Genomic DNA, 26735 nt, shown 5'->3' on the forward strand with positions numbered 1-26735 from the left:
TTCCCAATAAAGTCTCTCATTCGTAAAATGGCTTGGATACAAAATACAACGTCAAAGTTACTTTCTCTTCAGGAGTCTCACGCTTACAAAGGGCCTCATTACACGGTAGGCGGTAACCATGGCGCTATTAGCGCCATGGTTGCCGCTGGTATTTTACCGTGTCCGCCTTGGTGGATGGCGGAATTACCGCCCTACTCCAAGGTGAGCGGGGGCGGTAATTCCCCATTCACCAAGGCACTTCCCCATTCCCATTTTTGCCCCCACAGGGCTCAATGGCAATGGGGAAGGTGCTAATTACGGTACCGCAAATTGCGGTACCGTAATTAGCACCAAGGTCCCTTTGCGGCACCCTAATTTAACGGCTGGTAAAACCAGCCGTTAAGGTCAGGTCCCGCAAAGGGAACTCGTAGTAAGGCGGTAAGGGTTTACCGGTACCGGTGCCCTTACCGGTACCAGTAAACCCTTACCGCCTACCGTGTAATGTGGCCAAAAGTCTCGGGTGCATTGTTTACCCTGGGTCTCTCTCAGCCGGGCTCCGACCCCTTTGATACACCAATTCACAATAGGTCTCTCTCGATCGGGCTCGGACCTTGCACTCTCGCTTTCCCGTTTTACACAGTTCGATAAATTCACAGTAGGTCTCACTCAGCCGGGCTCAGACCTTGATGCATTTATTCCTAATCGAAGACTTTCCACTGTGCAATGGATTTTACTTATATCCTTGCAGGACCACTTTGATTCATTCTTATTCGATTTCTATTCTTTGTTTTCACATTATGATATGATATGATAGGTTATTTATAACGCGCTTAATACCCAGAGGTTTCTAAGCGTGGACCCAGGGATCGAACCTGTGGTGCTCCGCGTCGTCTTGCTTCCAAGGCGAGCACGCTGACCCCTGAGCTATCCTCCGATTGACATATTACACTTCCTTTTGCCACTTTTTGTGGGATACATCAGTCAGAGACCTTCAATTGGGCACACACGCAGTGCCAAACCACTCTGCTATTTTTATCTTCGTTCATGTTAAATTTTCAAACAATTCATCAGCCGTCTGGCCTTTACCTGCGTCTTTCATCAAACGCTTCAACGTTCGCTTTTTCATGTAATAATGTTACTGCTTGCAACCTTCGTTTCAACACAGACCGGTCTCGTGCAGTTTTCTTCAACTCACCGGCTGTGTTGATTTCTCTGTATGCGGCTTTGTTCTCGGAGCCAAGGACGATACCACAGTGGCTGCTGCTCCTCCCAGACTCGGTCATTCATGCAGGAGGGCCTCGGAAATCTCAGGCACACAATACAGGATTCTTCGGTTTCCCTTGTTGGCCTTACACATGCTGCTTTCAAGTTCCTACGAGTATAACGATCCCTCGTCGAAAATGTCAAGGGTATCTCCTTCCTTGTTCTCCTTTCTCGGTCTGCCGTCTCTCTCCATCGGCTCACCTGCTGTCTGGGAAGAACCACAACTTCGTGTACTTTGCCTCGCTCAAATTGTGCTCTCGTACTCTGCCTTTTATCCGTGTGGGGAAGTTCAATTGAAGTCAGGTGTGTATTGTCAGGTAATTGCCTGACTCTGCCTGACCATGGTAGTCAGACAGGTCAGGTACATTGCTCAGTTATTAGTCTGTTTTCTCCCAGAGTGGGCGGTCGGTGTAGCAGTGTTCGTGTAGGGAAGGGGAGGGAGTTAAAGTTCCCCGGTATCCTACCTGGTAGGAGGGGTTAAAGGTGTTAGAGGGAAAGGGATACTGCATCTCGCCATCAGGTGTCCCACTCCCACTCCCCAAGTACCCCTGACCCAGATGATCCTCCCGCACTGGCCCACCCCCAGGGTCTGGATCCAAAGGGGATGGCCGTGCCCTGGCCACCTGAGAGAGAGATCCGTGGGGACTAGCGGGTGAGACACCTTCTGGTTTCTCACAGTACCCAGCGCCAACCAGCAAGGAACACAAGTAGCTACTACAACCCATTGTCAGGCGCTGGGAGTCACCTCCAGACAATCGGCTAACCAGAGCCCTATGGCCGAACGGAATTGGGGCAAGGGACACATCAGGATTTTAAAAAACCCCCCTCCCCAGGTCAACAGTGAAACGGTGCATGGGAAGCCCTGCAGAAGAGGGGCTGGTAAAAGGAGCTATTACAAGGAGGCACAGCAACAAAGGAGATAGAGGGAGCGGGGCAGGACAGAGTGCAGAGGGAATTGTCTGGAAGACTATACAGAGGGCAAAAGTGTGATACCCACGCTACACCCAATTATGAAAATGGATAAGTATAGGGGCAAGAAACCAAACCATCAGTTTAAGATTGATGCATATAGGACAGGAAGGCCCAAAACACAACAAGCACCGGAGACAAGACCATAGTCGACAATGGAGGACACGGGAAACACAGAATCTCAGGCTACCCAGGAAATCTTGAGAGCCGTACACGAGGCAAAGACAAAGCTGGAGCAAAGGATAGATGCAGTAGGTCTGGATGTCAGTCTCCGGAGATAGTACCTGCATAAGTGTCAGCGCGAGTCGGAGAAGCGGAAGAGCGTATATCGTCTGTCGAAGATGTAATAACCCCCTTGAGACATGATAAAAATGTAGAAAAGGACGCAGCAGATGGAAGAAAGATGGGCCCACATGGGCTGTCTAAATGTTTCTCAATTGAAAGGGCACGTAGTACGAAGTAAGGAGCCACTGCGAGGTGTCCCACCAAGACAAATCATTGCCAAGCTGTTAAATTACCACGATCGAGATGTAATCTTACAAGCAGCAAGAAAGAAGGGAACTCTGGAGTATAATGGGGCAAGGATTGCAATATACCCCGACTTCACCAAAGCGGTACAAAATGCGCAGCAATCCTTTGACGCGGTGCACAGGAAGCTAGGGGAAAAGAAATGAAGTATGTCACAATTTATCCAGCAACACTAAAAGTCTGCAGACCTCAGGGAGTTAGGTTCGTCACGCGACCTTCTGATGCATGGGACTGGACAGAAACAATCGGCCCACTGCAATGCATAAAGCAGAAGGGGCAAAACAAAAAAGCAGGAACAGAAATGGCCCCCACGGTGAGAAGGGAAAAGCAGTTGGAAGTCAGTTAACAGCAGATATGCAAGATAGACTGCAAATAATTGACATTGATGTGGGCCCAGGAGGTGGGTGGAGTGGGGAGGGGGAGAATGAGAGCAACAACAGTGAATAAGCAACAGACTCAAGTGGGTAAAAATCAAGATTTCGGGTAGAGCGGCCAGCAGGCATAGCCCCCCTTGCAAATCCCGAGACCCCTATCAAGGGTTCGGACGAGCAATAGTTGTTTTGGAGTCAACAGATAAGTTGGGGGGAAATATAGGGTGGGGGAGGGTGGTGTTGTTGGGTTTGTTCGAGAGGTCAAGGGGCAGGGAGCGAGAGAATATGGGTAGTTAGACATGCACAAATGCAGTTCGGTATACATCTTGACTTAACAACAAGGCAAGGGATCTCGCACCTGGGAAAGGACAATGCAGAGGCAAATGACACTACACGGAACGATGCAAGGAGAATGTAGGGTTGTGAAATGCCGAAATTATGAGATGTAGAGAGGGGCTGGTGACAAAGTATTTGATGAGGCAGAAAGCCTGCATAGTACTATTGCAGGAAACGCACTTGATGGCTCAGAGTGTAGGTTTCTGGGCAGGGGTCAATACACGTTGGTGGAACATGCGGGATACTACAGAGGCACCAGCGGGGTGGCAGTCCACATCAGTCGTATGTTACTCACTGCACCTATACTGCTAGGGGCGATGTCGTCTCGGAGGTAGACAAAGCCACAAGGGCGGGATCGACAACGAGCTTGATTCGAAAACGACCTCCGAGAATACAAGCCTCCTCAACTTGAGGGAAACTCTTTTTTACGACACACCCCTCTGCTGTTATTAAAAGACAGACAGAGGAGTTGATCTCACAAAAGAGCGGGGAACACACGCACCGCTTACACCAATGCTGAAAAAGAAATAACAAGCGTTAATGGCCCGAACACCAATAAACACATGCAATCTCACTAGAGAGCGGAACAAGTACCTTGTTATTGTCTTGCTAAGGACAGGATTCCCAAACCTAAAGAAACCATGGGTAATGAGTACTGGATAGACAGAAGAACCCCTAATACCACCCCACTCCCAGTCAGGGTTCAAGTCTTACCACCAAAATGTAGGTCAAAGCCGAACCAAAAGGTAGCAACGACGGGAGAAAATAACAAACGGGAAGGTTAGTGTAGGATACTACCCCGGGCGGCACGAGGGACGCACTGGTGACGGGATGGTGCACTGATCAGCAGAGCGTTCAATGTGCACTAGAATTTCCAAGGGTTGAGCGGTTCGCTACTGGAGAAAGTTCACTACACGGATGTTAAACAATAGCATGAAGAAAGGTAATCCAAAGTTGCTGGTAGTTGCAAGGCGTTATGGTACAGGTAGTTCGGGAGCACTGGTATGAGGGAGCCGGGTGATAGAGAGCAGAAATACAATTTGTTCCCAGAAATAACTCAGATAGCTTACCGCAGCATGAAGAGTTAAAGTTGCATAAGGACAGTGAAGCGCTGAAGGTGTCAAAAGGCGATGCTGCCCTACTGCAGTATGCTGCAAGGTACGGGAAGCAGAGTTTGGAGGGAAGCGGGATGGAATAGGAGAGGAGTCCCACACCGGTAAGCGTCGTAATGGAATCGGAGAGAGATAGCAGGTCAAGGCAGTCCGAGGTCATATAGCAGAAAGGCAAAACTTTAGCAGAATCGAGGGGCAAGGTCAGGTCCAAAAACGAAGCAGGAGTCAAAAGCCGGATATCCACAAGTAAGTCTCAAGCAAGGACGAAAAGTAGTTCGTCGGAGGAACGGAATGGCACAACTTCAATTAGAAGCACTGGAGCACAGGAAGGGATGACTATTTAACTTCCTGGGGGGGCGGAGACAGAACGTGGACAGGCCGTCGTAGCGTACGCTGGTTCCTCACGTGACTCGGGAGGAATGTCTTTGTTGTCAATCTCCATGGCAACCTCCATTTACTCCACATGAAAGGGCTGCCAGACCGAATCTTGCCGCAGGATTGTTGTCCGTTCTTGGGTGATTTCCGCAGTCGCTGCGTGGCCACTGACCTGCGCGTGACTTCATAGCATTCCATTCCAGTTGGGTCAAGTGGAGAGAGAAGGGGAGGACGATATCTGGTAGTGACCGGGGGAATTATGGGGGGAAGCAATTACCATACTGAATGTGTACGCACCTCCACCATTACAGCCGGACTTACTTAACAAGATACAGGTGACATTGGCAACACATGGTGCAAATGAAACCATAGTGAGAGGTGACTTTACTGACGTCCTTCACGGACGAATAGATGTCCTCAGATGGGGGAACTCCCGGGCGGGAGACGCGCACCAAACTGGCGACCTTTTTGGAGGCAACAGGATTAGGGGATGTCTGGAGAGGGTTACACTCCGGTAAAAGACAGTTCTCGTACTATTGCTGAGCACACGACTCAATGTCTCACTTAGACTACTTTTTGGTACAATGTACCATCACCGGAAGGGTATTGGAAGCGGAATACCTGACAAGAGGGATATCGGATTATGCCCCGCTGTATATTACGATAAGAGGGGAGGGACTGCAGGGGAAAGGGGAGTGGGGACTAAACACATACCACCTAGGGATTGAGACAATACGGGAGGAGATGAAAGACTGTACAGGGAAAAACTTTGAATTGAATGAGGGCACAGTGAAGAGTGGCTGCACACTTTGGGAAGTATAACACAGTAGTAGTAGTACTAGAAAGAAAGGAAAAGCTGGAGACACTAGAAGAAGAAGAGGTGGCTAGGACAGAAAAGAGGCACGTAGACGAACAAGCAATAGAATCTAAAATAGAGATGCTAAAAGTTGCTGGGCAATACAAAGAAGTGGTGACAGATGAGGCAAAAAAGGCATGCTGGGCCATGAAAGCCAGAGTGTATGAACTCGGGTCCAAAGGTGAAAGGATGCTTGCATGGTTGGAGAAACGGGAGGAGGAGTACAGATGGGTTAAGGGCATCGGTAATGAGGAGGGAACAATCTACACGGAAGGGGAAAAAATAGTAGACAACTTTGCACATTTTTTACCAGGGGCTATACAGTGCGGTCCCAGGGCCTACAGAGATCCTACAGAGATTGAAATTGGGAGATACTTAGATGGGGTAAACCTGCCACAGGTAGCTGAACAAACGCGACCAGTAATGGATATTGATATAACGATGGAGGAAGTACAAGAGGTAATTAAGAGCTTAAATTCGGGGAAACCCCAGGACCAAATGGAATCCCGAATGAATTTTGGAAATACATCAGAGACAAGGTGGTCAAGCCAATGTGGGACATGTTCATGGAAAACTGTGCACAAGGCACACTCTGACGTGAGAATGGCTACAATAGTGATAATACTCAAAAAAGGTAAACCCACCGATAAATGTGCCTCGTACCGTCCCATATCTTTGCTGAATGGAGAGGCAAAGGTCCTAGCCAAGATACTAGCAACTTGGCTAGTAGGGGTAATAAGCAAGCTAATGAACTCGGGTCAATGTGGTTTTGTTCCAGGAAGAGCAAAAGGATGAACCTGAGAAGGGCACATTACACTTTAGTATTATCTGACTCATTGGAGGGTCCCCAGGCAATAATGGCACTAGAGAAGGCCTTTGGTTTGGTGCAATAGGCCTGGGCCCCAACTTCATAAGATAGAAGAAACTACTAAATGCACAACCACTCGCGAAAGTTAGAGTGAATGGGCACATATCCCGTATCTTCCCGCTCCAGAGGGGCATGAGACAAGGATGTCCACTGTCGCTGCTGCTATCCTTCATAGCGATCGAACCACTAGCTGAGTGCATTAGAGCGGATCCTACAATTCAAGGGTTCTGATGGCCCAGGAACTGGGAAGATAAAATCTCTCTATATGCAGACGATCTTCTGATATATCTGAGGGATCCCAGAAGAACGGGCCCAAGGGTAATGGATACCATACGGGAGTTCAGAATTTACTCCAGTCTGGAGAGTTAACTGGGAGAAATCAGTCATATTACCAGTACAGCAGGGAAAAGATGCAGTCCCTGAGGAATGACCCCTCGGGGTGGAGCAAGGGGGATTTAAGTAGCTGGGTATAACTGTGCAAAAGGAAGAACATGTGTTTCTTAAAAATAATCTAGAACCAATAAATCGCAGACTACAAGAAGACGCTGAACATTGGTCTAACCTACCTATAACACTGCTCGGAAGGGTCAATTTATTAAAAATGATGGCACTGCCCAGACTGCTATATGTCTTGCAGAACACTTCGGTGAAAACAACCAAGATACAGTTCACAAGCATCGAAGCTATAAAGAGGACTATTATGGGGTGACAAGAATCCACGCATAGCCCTCCGGATGCTCTCAAAAGCGGTATATGAAGGAGGGGTAGGACTGCCGGATATATGGAAATACTACTGGGCGGCCCATCTGCTGGTAGCAAAGGAGTGGGTATTTGTTGGGGAAATCTAGCTCACACAAGACTGAAACTGTCGCGAATGGAAGGCTGAACCACCTTACAGATACTGTACGGAAGCCAGGGCGAAGGGTACTCTCCCCCCAGCAGGATCGAGATTGGTGCAGATCAGGAAGGAAGTCACACACGCAATGGGATGGAAGGGGAAAGCTACCAGACAGTCCCCACTGTGGGAAAATCCCAATATTAGATATAAAAGCTAGGGAGGCAGCCACATTGGATGGAAAAGGAAATATGCAGAGTGGGAGATATAGTGGATAATAGAGATTAACCCATTCCAACAATGCAGGAAAAATATGGACTGGGCCCGGAAGAATTCTTCAAATACATGAGACTAAAACACGCTGTAGAAGCTTAATTTGGAGGGGAATTGGACTTCCCCAAACACCCCCTCCTCGCCCGGAGATTAATCTATTCACAGAGAAAATAGAGGGGAAAGGGATAACAACACTATATCAAGTCATAAATAACCCCCCCCCCCATGTCACACCTGAAAGGGAGATGGGAAAGAGACCCAGGAACCCAGGAGGAGGAAAAATGGATAGAAGCGCGAGTGGCTTCAAGAGAGGTTAATGTATCACCCAGGATGAGGCTCATACAATACAACGTTCTGCACAGAGTATACCATTCCAGAGATAGACTGCATAACAGGGGTAGAGTAACGCATGGCCGGTGTCTCAAATGTGGCAGGGAAGTGGGAACATTCCTAAGATGATGTTACTGCATATAAGAGGGGAGTGTGAAGGAAGTAGAGGGGAAGAGACACTGATACACATACCATCGATGGTGGTAAAAAGGGACCTAGTGGCAAAATGGGAGACCTAGGAAATGCCCACTATGGGAAGCTGAGAGATTGGAATGGACCATTGCAGCAGAATGGAGCAGATCATGTACATGAATAGGGCGGTGGGTCCATGAGGAAGTGTCAGAAGATATGGGGGAAATGGGAATGGATGCCTGAGAGAAGGGGCACATCGGTACGAGATACTACAGGAGGGAGGAGGCAGGGGATTGGGGGCAAGGGAAGGAAGGGGGTAGAATGAGGGAGAGGAAGGAGGAATGGGATAGGACAAATGGTCAACACTAACAAAAATGTGTATTTGAACAAGGATATGATGAATAATATTGGAATATGGAGAACACTTAATAAAAACTGGTTTATAAACAATAATCATTGCCAATCGGTAATTCACATGTGTTAGGTTTATGCTTTTAAGAGTTATTGAGAGGGAACCACTACAGGTGTTATATGTAAGATATTATATGATAGTTAATATAATAATCAGAAATATAATGCGTCTATTGTTTGTTTAAATCTATTTTTAAGGGAAACATTATGAAGCAGAGAGAGAGCATCCTTAGTACATTTGTGCACCTGAAGCAGTTCCTGGAGAAGGAGAAACAGCAGCTGCTCAGCAGACTGGAGAAGGAGCAAGAGGAGAAGATGAAGAAGATTCAGGAGAAACTGACCCGACTGGAGAAGCAGCAAAGCACCCACAGGAGCCTGATCACAGAGCTGGAGAGGAAGTGCCAGCAGCAGGACGTGGATCTACTGAAGGTGAGAGGGAATCAGAAATCTATAGAACTAGCGCAGCAATCCACCCACAGGGGCCTGATCCCAGAGATAGAACAGAGGTGTCAGCAGCAGGACAGGGAGCTACTGAAGGTGAGACAGGAATCTATAGACCTGTACGAGCAACGATCCACTGCCAGGGACCTGACCCCTGAGCTGGCGAGGAAGTGTTAGCAACAGGACGTGGATCTACTGAAGGTGAGAGGGGATCAGAAACCTATAGAACTAGCGCAGCAATCCACCCACAGGGGCCTGATCCCAGAGATGGAACAGGGGTATCATCAGCAGGACAGGAAGCTACTGAAGGTGAGACAGGAATCTATAGACCTGTACGAGCAACGATCCACTGCCAGGGACCTGACCCCTGAGCTGGCGAGGAAGTGTTAGCAACAGGACGTGGATCTACTGAAGGTGAGAGGGGATCAGAAACCTATAGAACTAGAGCAGCAATCCACCCACAGGGGCCTGATCCCAGAGATAGAACGGGTTCAGCAGGACAGGGAGTTACTAAAAATCCCCCCTTGCTCCCAAAGGTACAGAGAAAGGAAACCTATAAATGGTGGCCTACATGAACTGCCTTTCCCTTCTGTGAAGAAACAGGATGAAGCATTTGTAAACATGTATAAGCAAAATAGTTCTAAAGTCAAAAATAGTAAATTACCATTTAGAACTAACTTTGATGTTTGGGACTCCAAGTCCCATAATCCCAAGAGTACTGGGATGAAGAAGATGGCTGAAGAGCAATGCAGACCTGAAGGTCAGGCAATTAGGCTTAACAGCATACCCGAGGGAGGCTGAGAGGCTTAAAAAGCTTCTTCTTGTGTAGGCCATTAGTTGTGGTTGTGGCTGGAGGGGCAGTAGCAGTTGTAGCAGCAGCAGAAGCAGCTGGGGCAGGAGAAAGTGGCAGAGGAAAGCACGTTGCTGGCAGAATCCACAGAAGTGGGAGGAAAGAAAGGACACAAGGATTATTCCAGTTACTAGTACTGAGTTGGTCCTTTTCCCCCAAAGCCTGGATTGCAAAGATTGCGCAGCGGGAAGCTTAAGATTTGAAAGCTTTACCCCATGTGAACCTGATTTTAGAGATTTCACAGCAAGAAGCATCCAGCACACCATGCCTGGAGGCTGGCATGCTCCAGGGGGTCATGGTGAGCTGAACTCCATGCCTCTGGGGTGGGACCGAAGGCAGCTTGCTGAGGGAAGTATGCAGAGTCGAGAACACCACTGTAGTAGAAGTCCAGCAGCCTTTGTCAGTGGCCCAAGAGGCCGGTGAGTGTTTCTGCGCATTCTCAAGCCTTCAGGCATTGTCAGGCAGGCAATTGTAACCAGTTGCTTTCACTCGCGAGGGAGTGAAATTGACTGAAGCTGACCGGAGCGTGTCAGACAATGGAGTGCAACAATTGTAGCACTCGTGTACAGACGAATATGCTGTGGAAGGAGGTTTTGAACATTATAAATGATTAAAAAACAGCTTTAACAAAATTAATAAGGGTTGCGTGTGCCTAAAAGTGATTTTAACACGAAGACCAAGCCTGAGTAAAGTCACAATAACAGTGTATTAAACCGGGTATTAAACCTCAATATTGTGACCCAAAGAAAACAAGCATTACAATAAGCCAAGAGTTGGACAAGCATTGCCCTCAGCCAAATGAAGCTAAAGTAAAGGTTTCTTTGAGAATAACTGTTGTTAGCTGAGGAAAAGAGGCTAATATAACATCTTTAAAGGTAGAGCTTGTAAATGAATGACTATGGTGTGAAAGGAACAGCAACTAGTCATGAATTAACATTGTCAAAGCCAATAGAGGTTGAATTGAAAGTACTTGGTTTGTGGCTTAACAAAAAGACAAGAGTGGTTGAAAAGTGGCCCTCTAAGAAAGTTGATGTTCAGGAGATAAAGAGACATTGCTTGCGGTAGGGGAGGCATGGTATCACAAGTATGACAATGACACGATGGGTACAATTTGTAAAACTTTTATTGAAATGTTTACTGTTGGAGAAACTCCAATTCTGCCCTATAACCAAGATGGGAGTAGTTTCGACCATCAAATAATTAATACCGTAGTCCTAGTGGAGTCTGTCAAATCAAAATGACCTATGTTAACAAAACCTAATGCCTGCTCTATTCTTTGTATAAAAGTGTAAAAAGGAAAAATGTACGCGAAAGGAAAATCAATGTTCAAATAAGTAAGTGTGGTTGAACGAGCTCTCTTCCTCATATTAAACCTCCCAGAATAAGGCTGTCCCTGTAGGCAGGATGACACACTCTAGCGCAGCTTCTATAAAAATAAACAGTTCACCACGTGGATCGAGGCCCGCCTGGCCTTCCACGTTTAAGTCTCTTTTCTTTGACTTCAAAACAAGGTTACATCCAAAACAGTTCACGAAGGTCCCCCTCTGCCGAGCTCAGAACTCACAAAAAATAAAGAGCAACACAAAGAAGTAAGGGGCTTCTTGCCCCAAGCTTGTCTCACTTTGGGTCTCCCTCTGTCAGGCTCAGACCCCTCTAAATATGTAATTCAACACGAACAAGCAAGGAGGCTCCCTTCCCCAAGCTTATCTCTCTTCGGGTTTCCCTCTGTCGGGCTCGGACCCCTTTTCAGAATGTCTCTTCAATGCAAGCAAGTCGAAGACTTTAGATTGTGCGATGGATTTAACTATGACCTTCACAGGACCACTTCGACTAAATGTCACTTGGAGTTCTCTCCTTTATTTCACTTTTGCTGATCATACGCTTATGTTTCAAACAGTTCACTTGTAACGGAGACTTTCGACTGGGCTACTTCCTTTCACCTGACCACTCCGTTACATAGTATCGCTGTCTTTGGTATAAAGTGACCCAGACAGAAGTGGAAGTGGAAGTCCTGGTATAATGTGACCCAGGCAGAAGTGGAAGTGGAAGTCCTGGTATAAAGTGACCCAGACAGAAGTGGAAGTGGAAGTCCTGGTATAAAGTGAACCAGACAGAAGTGGAAGTGGAAGTCCTGGTATAAAGTGACCCAGACAGAAGTGGAAGTGGAAGTCCTGGTATAAAGTGACCCAGACAGAAGTGGAAGTGGAAGTCCTGGTATAAAGTGACCAAGACAGAAATGGAAGTGGAAGTCCTGGTATAAAGTGACCCAGACAGAAGTGGAAGTGGAAGTCCTGGTATAAAGTGACCCAGACAGAAGTGGAAGTGGAAGTCCTGGTATAAATTGACCCAGGCAGAAGTGGAAGTGGAAGTCCTGGTATAAAGTGACCAAGGCAGAAGAGGAAATGGAAGTCCTGGTATAAAGTGACCCAGGCAGAAGAGGAAGTGGAGACCCTGGTATAAAGTGACCCAGACAGAAGTGGAAGTCCTGGTATAAAGTGACCCAGACAGAAGTGGAAGTGGAAGTCCTGGTATAAAGTGACCCAGGCAGAAGAGGAAGTGGAGACCCTGGTATAAAGTGACCCAGACAGAAGTGGAAGTGGAAGTCCTGGTATAAAGTGACCCAGGCAGAAGTGGAATTGGAAGTCCTGGTATAAAGTGACCCAGGCAGAAGAGGAAATGGAAGTCCTGGTATAAAGTGACCCAGGCAGAAGAGGAAGTGGAGACCCTGGTATAAAGTGACCCAGACAGAAGTGGAAGTGGAAGTGCTGGTATAAAGTGACCCAGGCAGAAGTGGAAGTGGAAGTCCTGGTATAAAGTGACCCAGGCGGAAGTGGAAGTCCTGTTATAAAGTGACCCAGGCGGAAGTGGAAGTCCTGGTATAAAGTGACCCAGGCAGAAGAGGAAGTGGAAGTCCTGGTATAAAGTGACCCAGGCAGAAGTGGAAGTGGAAGTCCTGGTATAAAGTGACCCAGGCAGAAGTGGAAGTGTTAGTCCTGGTATAAAGTGACCCAGGCGGAAGTGGAAGTGGAAGTCCTGTTATAAAGTGACCCAGGCGGAAGTGGAAGTCCTGGTATAAAGTGACCCAGGCAGAAGTGGAAGTGGAAATCCTGGTATAAAGTGACCCAGGCAGAAGTGGAAGTGTTAGTCCCGGTATAAAGTGACCCAGGCGGAAGTGGAAGTCCTGGTATAAAGTGACCCAGGCGGAATTGGAAGTCCTGGTATAAAGTGACCCAGGCGGAAGTGGAAGTGGAAGTCCTGGTATAAAGTGACCCAGGCGGAAGTGGAAGTGCTGGTATAAAGTGACCCAGGCAGAAGTGGAAGTGGAGGTCCTGGTATAAAGTGACCCAGACAGAAGTAGTGGAAGTCCTGGTATAACGTGACCCAGGCAGAAGTGGAAGTGGAAGTCCTGGTATAACGTGACCCAGGCAGAAGTGGAAGTGGAAGTCCTGGTATAAGGTGACTCAGGCAGAAGTGGAAGTGGGAGTCCTGGTATAACGTGACCCAGGCAGAAGTGGAATTGGAAGTCCTGGTATAAAGTGACCCAGGCAGAAGTGGAATTGGAAGTCCTGGTTTAAAGTGACCCAGACAGAAGTGGAAGTGGAGGTCCTGGTATAAAGTGACCCAGGCAGAAGAGGAAGTCCTGGTATAAAGTGACCCAGACAGAAGTGGAAGTGGAAGTCCTGGTATAAAGTGACCAAGACAGAAATGGAAGTGGAAGTCCTGGTATAAAGTGACCCAGACAGAAGTGGAAGTGGAAGTCCTGGTATAAAGTGACCCAGACAGAAGTGGAAGTGGAAGTCCTGGTATAAATTGACCCAGGCAGAAGTGGAAGTGGAAGTCCTGGTATAAAGTGACCAAGGCAGAAGAGGAAATGGAAGTCCTGGTATAAAGTGACCCAGGCAGAAGAGGAAGTGGAGACCCTGGTATAAAGTGACCCAGAAAGAAGTGGAAGTCCTGGTATAAAGTGACCCAGACAGAAGTGGAAGTGGAAGTCCTGGTATAAAGTGACCCAGGCAGAAGAGGAAGTGGAGACCCTGGTATAAAGTGACCCAGACAGAAGTGGAAGTGGAAGTCCTGGTATAAAGTGACCCAGGCAGAAGTGGAATTGGAAGTCCTGGTATAAAGTGACCCAGGCAGAAGAGGAAATGGAAGTCCTGGTATAAAGTGACCCAGGCAGAAGAGGAAGTGGAGACCCTGGTATAAAGTGACCCAGACAGAAGTGGAAGTGGAAGTGCTGGTATAAAGTGACCCAGGCAGAAGTGGAAGTGGAAGTCCTGGTATAAAGTGACCCAGGCGGAAGTGGAAGTCCTGTTATAAAGTGACCCAGGCGGAAGTGGAAGTCCTGGTATAAAGTGACCCAGGCAGAAGAGGAAGTGGAAGTCCTGGTATAAAGTGACCCAGGCAGAAGTGGAAGTGGAAGTCCTGGTATAAAGTGACCCAGGCAGAAGTGGAAGTGTTAGTCCTGGTATAAAGTGACCCAGGCGGAAGTGGAAGTGGAAGTCCTGTTATAAAGTGACCCAGGCGGAAGTGGAAGTCCTGGTATAAAGTGACCCAGGCAGAAGTGGAAGTGGAAGTCCTGGTATAAAGTGACCCAGGCAGAAGTGGAAGTGTTAGTCCCGGTATAAAGTGACCCAGGCGGAAGTGGAAGTCCTGGTATAAAGTGACCCAGGCGGAATTGGAAGTCCTGGTATAAAGTGACCCAGGCGGAAGTGGAAGTGGAAGTCCTGGTATAAAGTGACCCAGGCAGAAGTGGAAGTGCTGGTATAAAGTGACCCAGGCAGAAGTGGAAGTGGAGGTCCTGGTATAAAGTGACCCAGACAGAAGTAGTGGAAGTCCTGGTATAACGTGACCCAGGCAGAAGTGGAAGTGGAAGTCCTGGTATAACGTGACCCAGGCAGAAGTGGAAGTGGAAGTCCTGGTATAAGGTGACTCAGGCAGAAGTGGAAGTGGGAGTCCTGGTATAACGTGACCCAGGCAGAAGTGGAATTGGAAGTCCTGGTATAAAGTGACCCAGGCAGAAGTGGAATTGGAAGTCCTGGTTTAAAGTGACCCAGACAGAAGTGGAAGTGGAGGTCCTGGTATAAAGTGACCCAGGCAGAAGAGGAAGTCCTGGTATAAGGTGACCCAGGCAGAAGTGGAAGTGGAGGCCCTGGTATAAAGTGACCCAGACAGAAGTGGAAGTCCTGGTATAAAGTGACCCAGGCAGAAGTGGAAGTGTTAGTCCTGGTATAAAGTGACCCAGGCAGAAGTGGAAGTCCTGGTATAAAGTGACCCAGGCGGAAGTGGAAGTCCTGGTATAACGTGACCCAGACAGAAGAGGAAGTGGAAGTCCTGGTATAAAGTGACCCAGGCAGAAGTGGAAGTGGAAGTCCTGGTATAAAGTGACCCAGGCAGAAGAGGAAGTGGAAGTCCTGGTATAAAGTGACCCAGACAGAAGGGGAAGTGGAAGTCCTGGTATAAAGTGACCCAGACAGAAGTGGAAGTGGAAGTCCTGGTATAAATTGACCCAGGCAGAAGTGGAAGTGGAAGTCCTGGTATAAAGTGACCCAGGGAGAAGTGGAATTGGAAGTCCTGGTATAAAATGACCCAGGCAGAAGTGGAAGTCCTGGTATAAAGTGACCCAGGCAGAAGTGGAAGTCCTGGTATAAAGTGACCCAGGCAGAAGTGGAAGTCCTGGTATAAAGTGACCCAGGCAGAAGTGGAAGTCCTGGTATAAAGTGACCCAGGCAGAAGTGGAAGTGGAAGTCCTGGTATAAAGTGACCCAGGCAGAAGTGGAAGTGGAAGTCCTGGTATAAAGTGACCCAGGCAGAAGTGGAAGTGGAAGTCCTGGTATAAAGTGACCCAGGCAGAAGTGGAAGTCCTGGTATAAAGTGACCCAGGCAGAAGTGGAAGTGAAGGTACTGGTATAAAGTGACCCAGGCAGAAGAGGAAGTGGAGGCCCTGGTACAAAGTGACCCAGGCAGAAGTGGAAGTGGAAGTCCTGGTATAAAGTGACCCAGGCAGAAGTGGAAGTCCTGGTATAAAGTGACCCAGGCAGGAGTGGAAGTCCTGGTATAAAGTGACCCAGGCAGAAGTGGAAGTGGAAGTCCTGGTATAAAGTGACCCAGGCAGAAGTGGAAGTCCTGGTATAAAGTGACCCAGGCAGAAGTGGAAGTGGAAGTCCTGGTATAAAGTGACCCAGGCAGAAGTGGAAGTGAAGGTACTGGTATAAAGTGACCCAGGCAGAAGGGGAAGTGGAGGCCCTGGTATAAAGTGACCCAGGCAGAAGTGGAAGTGGAAGTCCTGGTATAAAGTGACCCAGGTAGAAGTGGAAGTGGAAGTCCAGGTATAAAGTGACCCAGGCAGAAGTGGAAGTGGAAGTCTGGTATAAAGTGACCCAGGCAGAAGTGGCAGTGGAAGTCCTGGTATAAAGTGACCCAGGCAGAAGTGGAAGTGGAAGTCCAGGTATAAAGTGACCCAGGCAGAAGTGGAAGTGGAAGTCTGGTATAAAGTGACCCAGGCAGACATGGAAGTGGAAGTCCTGGTATAAAGTGACCCAGACAGAAGTTGAATGTACTGTGAAGGAAGCAGGTGTTGCTCACAGTGTTAGGAGAGAAACACTGTGGCTATATCCTGACAAAGAAGTGGTTGTGTTTAATGGTGCTGAGAGAGAAGCACTGTGATGAGATTTCAACTAAACTGTGTTTTGTGAATCAACTAAGTTGTGATGGAAAACATCCTAACCAAGAATCCCATTGGTACTGTTTAAGGAGCTTTGACTTGTGCATTTCCTGGAGGGAAATGAGCTTTTCTGTGTTGAACTGAGGAGTGTTGGAAGTTTTTCTTAACAAACTGACTTCGCCAAAAACTGTGTTGGAACTTTGTTTCAACCCTTGATTTTCTTGTTGTTTTGTGTTATTCAACGGAACTAACCTTGACTTAAAACCTGGGGAAGTGGAATTCGCTCAGGTTACAATCAAAGACTTGAATGTGTTGCTAATACAAGTATTGCCATATGTTTTCTTGTTTATGTTTATGTATAAGTGTGAGGGCCAGAAATGTTATTCTAGAGTGTTTGACTTCGTTTATTTAGGCAGAGAAATCCCTGTTAGAGATGGGCAAGTGAGGCGTAGGTTTGCACTTTTGATTTAATAAAACAGCATTCTTTGAAAAATGATTGAAAAAGTTGTCCGCCTCACATTTCTGGCCCATCACACTACCGAAACAAAACTGAGAACATTCTCTGCTCCTCAAACCGGGGGTCAGGTTAGCAAAAGCTTTGATGCCCGAGTGTGGCCGTTAGCGCTCTACAAATCACACACATAACATAAACTATCAAGAAAAAGAGAGGGGGAGAGAAAGATGGACAAGGGAAAGAGAGGGGGGCAGAGAGAAAGGGGGAATAGAGGTAGAGGGTGGACGAGGAACTGATGGGGAAAGATGGAGGTAAAGGGGGATGGAGGGAGTGTTAGAGAGGGACAGAAATGGACTGGTAGGGGAGGATGCGGGGGGGGTGGAAGGGACAGGGAAGCAGAGGGATGGAGGGACACAGAGACAGAAGGAGAGAGAACTAGACCGCACTGACACTGAGAGAGAGTGCACACCAGACTACACTAGTGCTATCTTGCAGGTTCTGTTCTCTAACCGAGGGATAAACCACACTGACAGAGAGAACCAGTGTGAGCACACCACACTGTCCAGACAGAGAGAACCAAGAGAGTGCACTTCACAATACACCTCAGAAAGAGAGGGACAGCATGAAAGACCGCTCTCGCCCACGGATACACCACTGTGCAGAGAGTGGCACAATCACAGAGCTGGACAGGGAGAGAGTGAGAGAGAGAGAGAGAGAGAGAGAGAGAGAGAGAGAGCGGCACACCCACAGAGCTGGCAAAGGACAGAGAGCAAGATACGGCGATAGAGCCTGGAGAGAAAGAGACAGGGAATGAATGATAGGGGGAGGCAGAGAGAGAGACACACAGAGCGAGCGAGAGCGATGGGGAATGGGGTGAGAGAAAAACAGACAGCACTGATGGAGAGAGAGAGAGAAAGCCTGTACCATACCATGGATCTAAAGAGTAATTTTCACTGAGACGGCGCACAGAGAGAGAGAGAGCGCTAGGTCAGCGAATGCTGCACTGTGACAGCTAGTCTAGTCCAATGCCCCAGTAATGCCCTCTAATGCTGAGTGCAGTATGTGCAGTCTCACATGTGTGCAGTTGTTGCCATTATACGCAAAGTGCAGCTTCAAACTCCTCTAATGCCAGTTAGTGCCTGGCATGCCTGTAAAGTCACTGTATGTCATGTTCATTCCCATGTGTGTAGGTGCTGCAGATGCAAAGTGCCACCTCAGCACCTCTCAGTAATGCCATCTAATCGCAGTTAATGCCTTGTATGTATGACAAAGTCACTACATGTAAGTGCAGCCTCAAATACCCCAGTAATGTCCGGCTCTGTCCCCCCCACCCCCACCTTTCATTCACAGTGGCTCTAGTTCCCAGCACAAACAATGTAGCTATGGCTCTGGCACCAACATTTGATCGCCAGTTAATGGATGCCCCGCGCTTTCGCTGCAGGCTACTGCTCTGCTTCCCAGACACCACGTTGGCGACATAAAGGTGATATGTGGCATGATGGAGCCTTGTGTCTTCTCTAGAACTTCAGCAACCATTAGAAACCAGGACAAACAGCATGACTCCTTGTGCATCTCTATGACCCACACACACGCAAACACACACACAAACATGCACACACACACATTGAGCATCTACCTTCCTACACATGCACACTTGTGAACCTGCAACGCACACTGCACTGAGTACAGGGAACCATGTCCAAGCTGGCAGAGTGTGTCAACAAAACCAGCGGCTCAGAAGAAACTGTTTAGAAACCCCAGGATATGGCTTTAAAGCGAGAGGACTGTAGGTCACCTTCAAGGTTTTGGGTGACGTTTTGCTTCCATTACTCAGAATCACCAGATAGGGTGTGGGTCTGTGTCTGATTTTGTGATCCGCAGCTTGGCATTGTCTGACCAGAAACTTTCCAGAAGGCTCAACTGATTCCTAGACTAGATAATGTATCAACCTAACTCTTTCCTTGAATCACAGCTCAGGCTCTCTGTAAAATGGAAATCAACGTTTAGAACAATGTGGGATGACTATTTATCTTGTCCTCTTTCTCTTTCTCTCTCTAGGATGTGAAGAGTGTCTTGAGCAGGTATGTCTCCTCTTCCCTGATGTGCCCTCAATGTGAACTCACTTTTATCCCAGTGGTTGTCCTCTGTTCCTCACATTTATTACACACTACAGACCCCGGCTCCATCTTAACTTCTGGGAGATATAGCATTTCTATGTGTGATTTAAAAATATATATACCCCCTGTATGCTTGCTTCCCTGACTTGTATTAGCACTTAGCTAATTCCATCATCACTGATCCAAGGGAACTAGCAAAGATGGCTGACTTGTGGCTCTCTCACCGAGTTCACCACAGTGATCAGGGGACAGGTAAGGCCGGCCAACATTCTCCCTTCTTACAGGGCCTCAAAGTAGAAGTGGGTAACCCCTCGTGGCTGGGTCCAAAAAGAAGGATGGCACCACTAACCCAAAGGTGAGTGGTGGTTCCTCAGTAATTCCCAGACTCCCTAGCACCTGCTGGGACTGTAGAAAAACTGACCATCCCAGAGGTCAGCCTAGCTGTCCTAAAAAGCCTGCTGAGCAGAGTGCCTAAAGCATGGCCTCTGGGCACTGGGAGACTTGCCCTTGTGCAGACATCCCAGAGATGTCTTCAGCTTTGCTTAATGTGGGAGGGTCAAGCCCCAGAAAGGGGACAGGGAGAGGGGTATTTCCCTCCAATACGTAGTATGTCTATTCCATTATAGTGCACAGCCACCCTACCACTGGAATCAGAGACACTACTTCCAGTGCCACTGTTATTGACAGCACTTTCTTTGGGCCAGAGGTTCTAACAAATAGTCCTCTGCAGGCCACTAAGTTATCTAGTGCCCCCTTAAGACGTTCCCTGTCGCTAACATTTCCCTTCAGATAGTTAATGGGAAGTTAGCTCTCCCTGTTAGTGTCCATGAAAATGTCCCTGGCAGTTTTTTCCTGGGAATGACTTGGAAGAGAGGTATCTTTAAAGGCACCGCTCTCATCCCAGGAATTGTGAAATTAAATTCCACCCAACATTTCTATGGGTTTTTACCGGGCATTTCTCATCACTGATATGATTTTCACTGCTTCTTTCTGTAAAGGATGGGTGGAGGCCCATTAATATCCCTGTCCCCCCCAGCCCGCCACCCTCTCCCCTACCAGCCCCCACCTCAGTGAAAAATTGGCAGTAAACAAATACAATGAAAAGTATATGGCAAAAAGTGATCTATGTCTTTTAATCACCTACTAAAATCTCACCTGTGTAAAAGTCGTCTTGAAATGATCACCTACCGAAATCCCAACCTCATAAACTTACACTTAATTTACCAAAAAGTTGACCCCCCCAAATCTCGCTATTAGTATTTAAACATAAAGATATGAAAGTGAAGCTATACAAACAGGGGCAATCCTCCCTTTACCCCCCAATTCTATCAGACTGTAGATATCCCCGAGCCCTCCCTCTCCTCCTGGACATCTCTCATTCAGAATGTATCATGTAGAGATTCCTGAGCCCATCCTATCCTCCCTGGGGGGTCTCTCCTTCAAAACGTATCATGTAGAGATTCCTGAGCCCACCCTCTCCTCTGCAGGGGTCTCTCATTCAGAATGGATCATGTAGAGATCCCTGAGCCCACCCTCTCCCTCATAGGGCATCTCTCATTCAGAATGTATCATGTAGAGATTCCTGAGCCCACCCTATCCTCCCTGGGGGGTCTCTCCTTCAAAACGTATCATGTAGAGATTCCTGAGCCCACCCTCTCCTCTGCAGGGGTCTCTCATTCAGAATTTATCAGAATGTAGAGATCTCTGTGCCCACCCACTCCTCCCAGGGGGTCTCTCATTCAGAATGTATCAGAATATAGATATCCCTGAGCCCACCCTCTCATCCCCGGGGGTCTCTCATTCAGAATGTATCAGCATTTAGAGATCCCTGTGCCCACTGTAAGAAAGGCATTGTATCAAAGCAAGACAGACACAAGTGATCACAGTTCAATGGTGTTTATTAAACTGTAAAATGGGTGAGATAAACGCCTTATCCAAACCTAAATCTAAGATGGGTGCAAGCTACGACCATCAAATGATAATAATACTGTCCAAGTGGAGTCTAGTCAAATATAAAAGGCCTATACCAAGAAACCTATTGCCAATCCTTACTGCTATGTTACAAACTATGTGTGGGATAATGTTCACAAGAAAGAAAGAAGTGTTTACAAAATAATAAGTCAGGATGTTATTGCCGGGGTCTCTCTTTCCCACGTTTTCTAGCACGGGGCAAGACGGGACTTGTGAGCACAGCACACTTCTGCGCTTCTCCAGCACAAGGTTACAGTTCCTTTTCTTTTTACATCAGGACCGTCTGTGTCCAAGACTCTTTCATGCAATGTCCCTGGCTTCAGAGGGCCTGATGTATCACAAAACGACAAAACAAAGGTTCCTTCTATTTCTCTTTACGTCGGGCGATTACTCTTCACCCGTGGATCCCCCTCAGCCGGACTCCTATCCTTCTCACAACGTTAGCCTCCCTGAGTCGGGCTCAGACCAACCACTCACTGTGGACATCCCTCAGTCGGGTTCACGTTTGCCATCACAATCTGCTGCATTTTCAATTACAATCTCTTTACTTGTAGTATCAGAGAGTCTCAATCTCTTTTTAAACATCCAGCTAGTTTAGGTCTCCCTCATCCGTGCTCAGACCTTCTAAAGCACTTGCCAAGTTCACTCACATAGACTTCCGAAGGGCGATCACGTCTCGCTGGGTCGCTCTTAGTGTCTATAACAAGTGCGGGTTTCACACACCCACGGGTTTTCCCTCAGTCGGGCACAAACGCCTGTTTCACAATTCCCTCGGATACTTAAACATTTAACAATGTGTCAAAGACCTTCGATTGTACAAGGGATTTGGCTGGACCCTTGTATGACCACCTTGACACCTCACTTCGGCCTTCCCTATGGCCTCCTGGTACTTGTTGTTTCTATATCTTTTACTTTCAACACAGTCTTTGTTCAGGACAGATGGTAACAGCCCGAGGCCTCTGAATGAGTGCCCATGAGACGCCGCGCCATTCTATCTCTGGTACCAAATCGATCACAAATGAGCTTTGTACCTTTAATCTCCTTAATGTTGCCACTGCAACTTTGAGCCTAACACAGTCAGGCCCCTTATCAGGTTCTTCCGACTCACCGGCTTTGCTGAACTCGTTGGTGTTTCTTTTGCCGCTGTAGTCAAGGACGGTACCACGATGGCAACCTCATCTCCCCGCCCTGGTAATCAGTGCGGGAGTGTTCCATATACCACTGACATCCGTCACACCATTCGCCAACTGCGATTCCCTGCCTTATATTTCTTTTGTCAGAGGCTTTGCGGGTCTGGGTTGAAAAGGGCATGGGCTACTCCCTCCTTGATGTCCTTTCAGGTCTCGCCACCTTTCTCCTTCTTTTGACCTGCGTCCTGGAATCGCTGCTTCCTCATGCACTTGGCCTTGCTCAGAGTGTGTTCTCGTGCTCCGCCTTTTATCCCCATGGGGAAGGGAAAAGGCAGTCAGGTGTGTGTAGTTATCGCCAATTGCCTGATTCTGCCTGACCCTTGTTTGGGACATGTCAGGTATACGTCTCTGATGTTAGTCCGTTGTCTTTTATGGTAATCGGTCTGTGATAACGTGTTTGTGTCAAAAAAGGGGAGAGGTTGAGTTTATAGATATCCTACAGAGTAGGATGGGGAAAAGGTGTTATAAGGAAGGGGATACCGCATCTCACCCTTCAGTGTCCCACTTCCACTCCCCGAAGACCCCTCACCCATGTGATCCTCCCGCACCAGGATCTGGATCCGATAGCGATGGCCGTGTCCTGGCCACCTGGATGACAGATCTCTGGGGACTAATAAGTGAGACACCTTCAGGTTTCTCACACCATCCTCTCCTCCCTCGGGGTCTCTCATTCAGAATGTATCAAAATGTAGAGATTCCCAAACCCACCCTGTCCTACCCAGTGATCTCTTATTCAAAATGTATCAGAATGTAGAGATCCCCAGCCCACCGTCTCCTCCTTCCATCTTTAGGAATGGGGTCTCTTTTTCCTCCCCCTTATCTCACCGTTTAGACCTCCTTTACTCTTACTTGTCACTGGAGGCCGAGGGTTATATACAGCATCTTTCTATAATTCTCAGGTGCAGTGAAGTGAAGGCTCTGAAGCCCCAGGAAGATGCCTCTGGAATAGAGACGATGCTGCTGAGAATCAGACGCCATGCGCAGCTGCTCGCAGAATTAAAAGGTAGATATGAGTCCAGGCCCACCGGAGAGGTAATGTTGATAGGGAAGGCTTTTCCAATCATCGCAACACACTTATTTAATTGAAATACATGTAAATATGCACAGCTCAATGAAAAACCAATATGTTGGCATTCTTGTACTTGTATCGCGCACAGGTAGATAGCAAGCAATGGAGAGTGTCACAATGGTTGAGTCCAGGTGAGGCCGAGAGCCGCATCCCCTGAATGCTATTACCTGGTGCACCGAGTGTTTAGAGAAATTCCTTATATAGCAAGGTCTTCCGTTTTATTTTGTAAACTGCAGGCATAATGGTGCTGTGCGGAGGTGGGTGAGGATCGTGTGCCACAGTGCTGGCGCATAATGGGAGATCTTTCTCTTCTTGTTTTTTTTGCTTGTGGGCATTTATTTATTTCCAGTCTTGCAAAGTTGTGGCATCTGGAATTGCTCTGGCTTCCTAATTTGACCAGTTCCTTGGCTAGGTACCGGTGTGGCTGTGTTACCACAGCCTTGTATGTAATGTAGGCTATTTTAAAGATGTTTTGGGCCGTTAGAAAGGTTGGGGGAAATGCAGTCAAACTGTTTGAAGCCGATGATATGTGTGGTGCGAGGGTTGAGGGGGACGGTCAGAGAGGAGTAGGTTTTCACTTCCAGGTGGCCTAGAACTGGGGACTACTGCAGGCCTGAAACCCGAGGCTGGCCAGAAAGATTAGATAGTGTGCAGTCCTGTTAGTTGGTACCAAGCCGTCGGGGCATTTCTGTCACTTGGGGATAGCTTCGGCAATAACTCTTTGAGGTCCATGCCAGTTAGCCATGATTGGATGAGTGTTTGATTGGATGAGCCATGATTGGATGAGTGTTTGATTGGATGAGTGATTGATTGGATGAGCGATTGATTGGATGAGCGATTGATTGGATGAGTGTTTGATTGGATGAGTGATTGATTGGATGAGCGTTTGATTGGATGAGTGTTTGATTGGATGAGCGTTTGATTGGTGGGGTTCCCGAGAGGTAAAAACATGTTTTTTGAGGGGTCGATTATAAGAAATGAACCGGTCATCCATGACTGGATGAAAAAACTAAATGCATATACATTTCACTGATAATGCACTCGTTGAGTTGTACATAAAACTCATCAAATCTAGCAAAATATATAGTGGTGTGAAAACAGATTAATTGGAAAATTACTGTAAATATGTGAGCAGGGGTTGCGGGGGACACCCCCGCAGCCTTCCGTTACAAAAAAATAAAGAAAAGGACCCTGCAATGCCAGTTCCCGATCCCGGAAGTGAAAGGGAACTGGCGCTGCAGGAACCCAGCCTGAAGATGCAGGTAAGTGGGGTTTGTTTATGTTGGGGGTGTGGGTGGGGGTGTGCTGAGGGTGTGGGTGGGGGGGGTTATGGGTGTGTTGTGTGTGCGTGAGAATGTCTGTGTGTTCGCATGAGAAAGGTGCAAACTTTTGGTAGTTCGCACCTTTCTCATGCGAACGATTTGCCCGCGGTACTTTCAGTCCTTTTATCAGATATAGTGGCATGATCTGCCTGATCCAATAAAGAGGCTGCATTACCTGTGATCTTAATGCCCTTTTCCCTGGTCCTTTACTGTGTGCTGAGAATGTTAAGCTCTGAAAGAGTGAGATCTGTGGGTGGGTGACCTGCCCTATGGGGTGCCGGGGAGGACAAGCCAAAACATGACAATGGACACCCAAGGTGGGGGGGTGCAGTGGTGGGAGCTGGAGGGGAGGCATTAGGGGAAGTGCAGGGAGTGGGGGTGCAGTGGTGGGAGCTGGAGGGAAGGCATTAGGCGAAGGGAAGGGAGTGGGGGTGCAGTGGTGGGAGCTGGAGTAGAGGCATTACGGGAAGGGCAGGGAGTGGGGGTGCAGTGGTGGGAGCTGGAGGGGAGGCATTGGGCGAAGGGCAGGGAGTGGGGTGCAGTGGTGGGAGCTGGAGGGGAGGCATTAGGGGAAGGGCAGGGAGTGGGGGTGCAGTGGTGTTAGCTGGAGGGGAGGCATTAGGGGAAGTGCAGGGAGTGGGGGTGCACTGGTAAGAGGTGGAGGGGAGGCATTAGAGGAAGGGCAGGGAGTGGGGTGCAGTGGTGGGAGCTGGAGGGGAGGCATTAGGGGAAGTGCAGGGAGCGGGGGTGCATTGATGGGACCTGGAGGGGAGGCGTTGGGGGAAGGGCAGGGAGTGGGGGTACAGTGGTGGGAGTTGGGGGGAGGCATTAGGGGAAGGGCCGGGAGTGGGGGTGCAGTGGTGGGAGCTGGAGGGGAGGCATTAGGGGAAGGGCAGGGAGTGGGAGGTGCAGTGGTGGGAGCTAGAGGGGAGGCATTGGGGGCAGGGAGTGGGGGTGCAGTGGTGGGACCTGGAGAGGAGGCATTGGGGAAGGGCAAGGAGTGGGGGTGCAGTGGTGGAAGCTAGAGGGGTGGCATTAGGGGAAGGGCAGGGAGTGGGGGTGCAGTGGTGGGAGCTGGAGGGGAGGCATTGGAAGGGCAGGGAGTGGGGGTCCAGTGGTGGGAGTTGGAGGGGAGGCATTAGAGGAAGGGCATGGCGTGGGGTGCAGTTGTGGGAGCTGGAGGGGAGGGATAAGGGGAAGGGCAGGGAGTGGGGGTGCAGGGGTGGGAGCTGGAGGGGAGACATTAGGGGAAGGGCAGGAAGTGGGGGTCCAGTGGTGTGAGCTGGAGGGCAGGCATTAGAGGAAGGGCAGGGAGTGGGGGTGCAGTGGTGGGTGCTGGAGAGGAGGCATTAGGGGAAGGGCAGGGAGTGGGGGTGCAGTGGTGGGAGGTGGAGGGGCGGCATTAGGGGAAGGGCAGGGAGTGGGGGTGCAGTGGTGGGAGCTGGAGGGGCGGCATTAGGGGAAGGGCAGGGAGTGGGGGTGCAGTGGTGGGAGCTGGAGGGAAGGCATTAGGGGAAGGGCAGGGAGTGGGGCGTGCAGTGGTGGGAGCTGGAGGGAAGGCATTAGGGGAAGGGCAGGGAGTGGGGGTGCAGTGGTGGGAGGTGGAGGGGAGGCATTAGGGGAAGGGCAGGGAGTGGGGGGTGCAGTGGTGGGAGGTGGAGGGGCGGCATTAGGGGAAGGGCAGGGAGTGGGGGGGTGCAGTGGTGGGAGGTGGAGGGGAGGCATTAGGGGAAGGGCAAGGAGTGGGGGTGCAGTGGTGGGAGGTGGAGGGGAGGCATTAGGGGAAGGGCAGGGAGTGGGGGTGCAGTGGTGGGAGCTGGAGGGGAGGCATTAGGGGAAGGGCAGGGAGGGGGGTGCAGTGGTGGGAGCTGGAGGGGAGGCATTAGGGGAAGGGCAGGGAGTGGGGTGCAGTGGTGGGAGCTGGAGGGGAGGCATTAGGGGAAGGGCAGGGAGTGGGGGTGCAGTGGTGGGAGCTGGAGGGGAGGCATTAGGGGAAGGGCAGGGAGTGGGGTGCAGTGGTGG

At 48.9% G+C, this 26735-nt stretch overlaps 2 protein-coding genes across 2 annotated transcripts in view; both read left to right on the forward strand.

Annotated features, from left to right (window-relative positions):
* LOC138520550 (E3 ubiquitin-protein ligase TRIM39-like) overlaps positions 1-26735 on the forward strand; it is a 936034-nt gene that overhangs the window by 816771 nt on the left and 92528 nt on the right. The gene's annotated exons all lie outside the window — the stretch shown is intronic.
* Positions 1-26735, forward strand: part of LOC138520552 (E3 ubiquitin-protein ligase TRIM39-like) — a 36407-nt gene that overhangs the window by 9324 nt on the left and 348 nt on the right. Inside the window, exons 3-5 of the mRNA XM_069632894.1 lie at positions 8837-9175; positions 9677-9839; positions 19103-19125. Coding sequence (XP_069488995.1) covers positions 8837-9175; positions 9677-9839; positions 19103-19125 — 525 coding nt within the window. The remainder of the gene's footprint in view (positions 1-8836; positions 9176-9676; positions 9840-19102; positions 19126-26735) is intronic.

The sequence above is a fragment of the Ambystoma mexicanum genome, chromosome 13 (assembly GCF_040938575.1).
Source record: "Ambystoma mexicanum isolate Mex_15411 chromosome 13, UKY_AmexF1_1, whole genome shotgun sequence".
Taxonomy (NCBI): Eukaryota; Metazoa; Chordata; class Amphibia; order Caudata; family Ambystomatidae; genus Ambystoma; species Ambystoma mexicanum.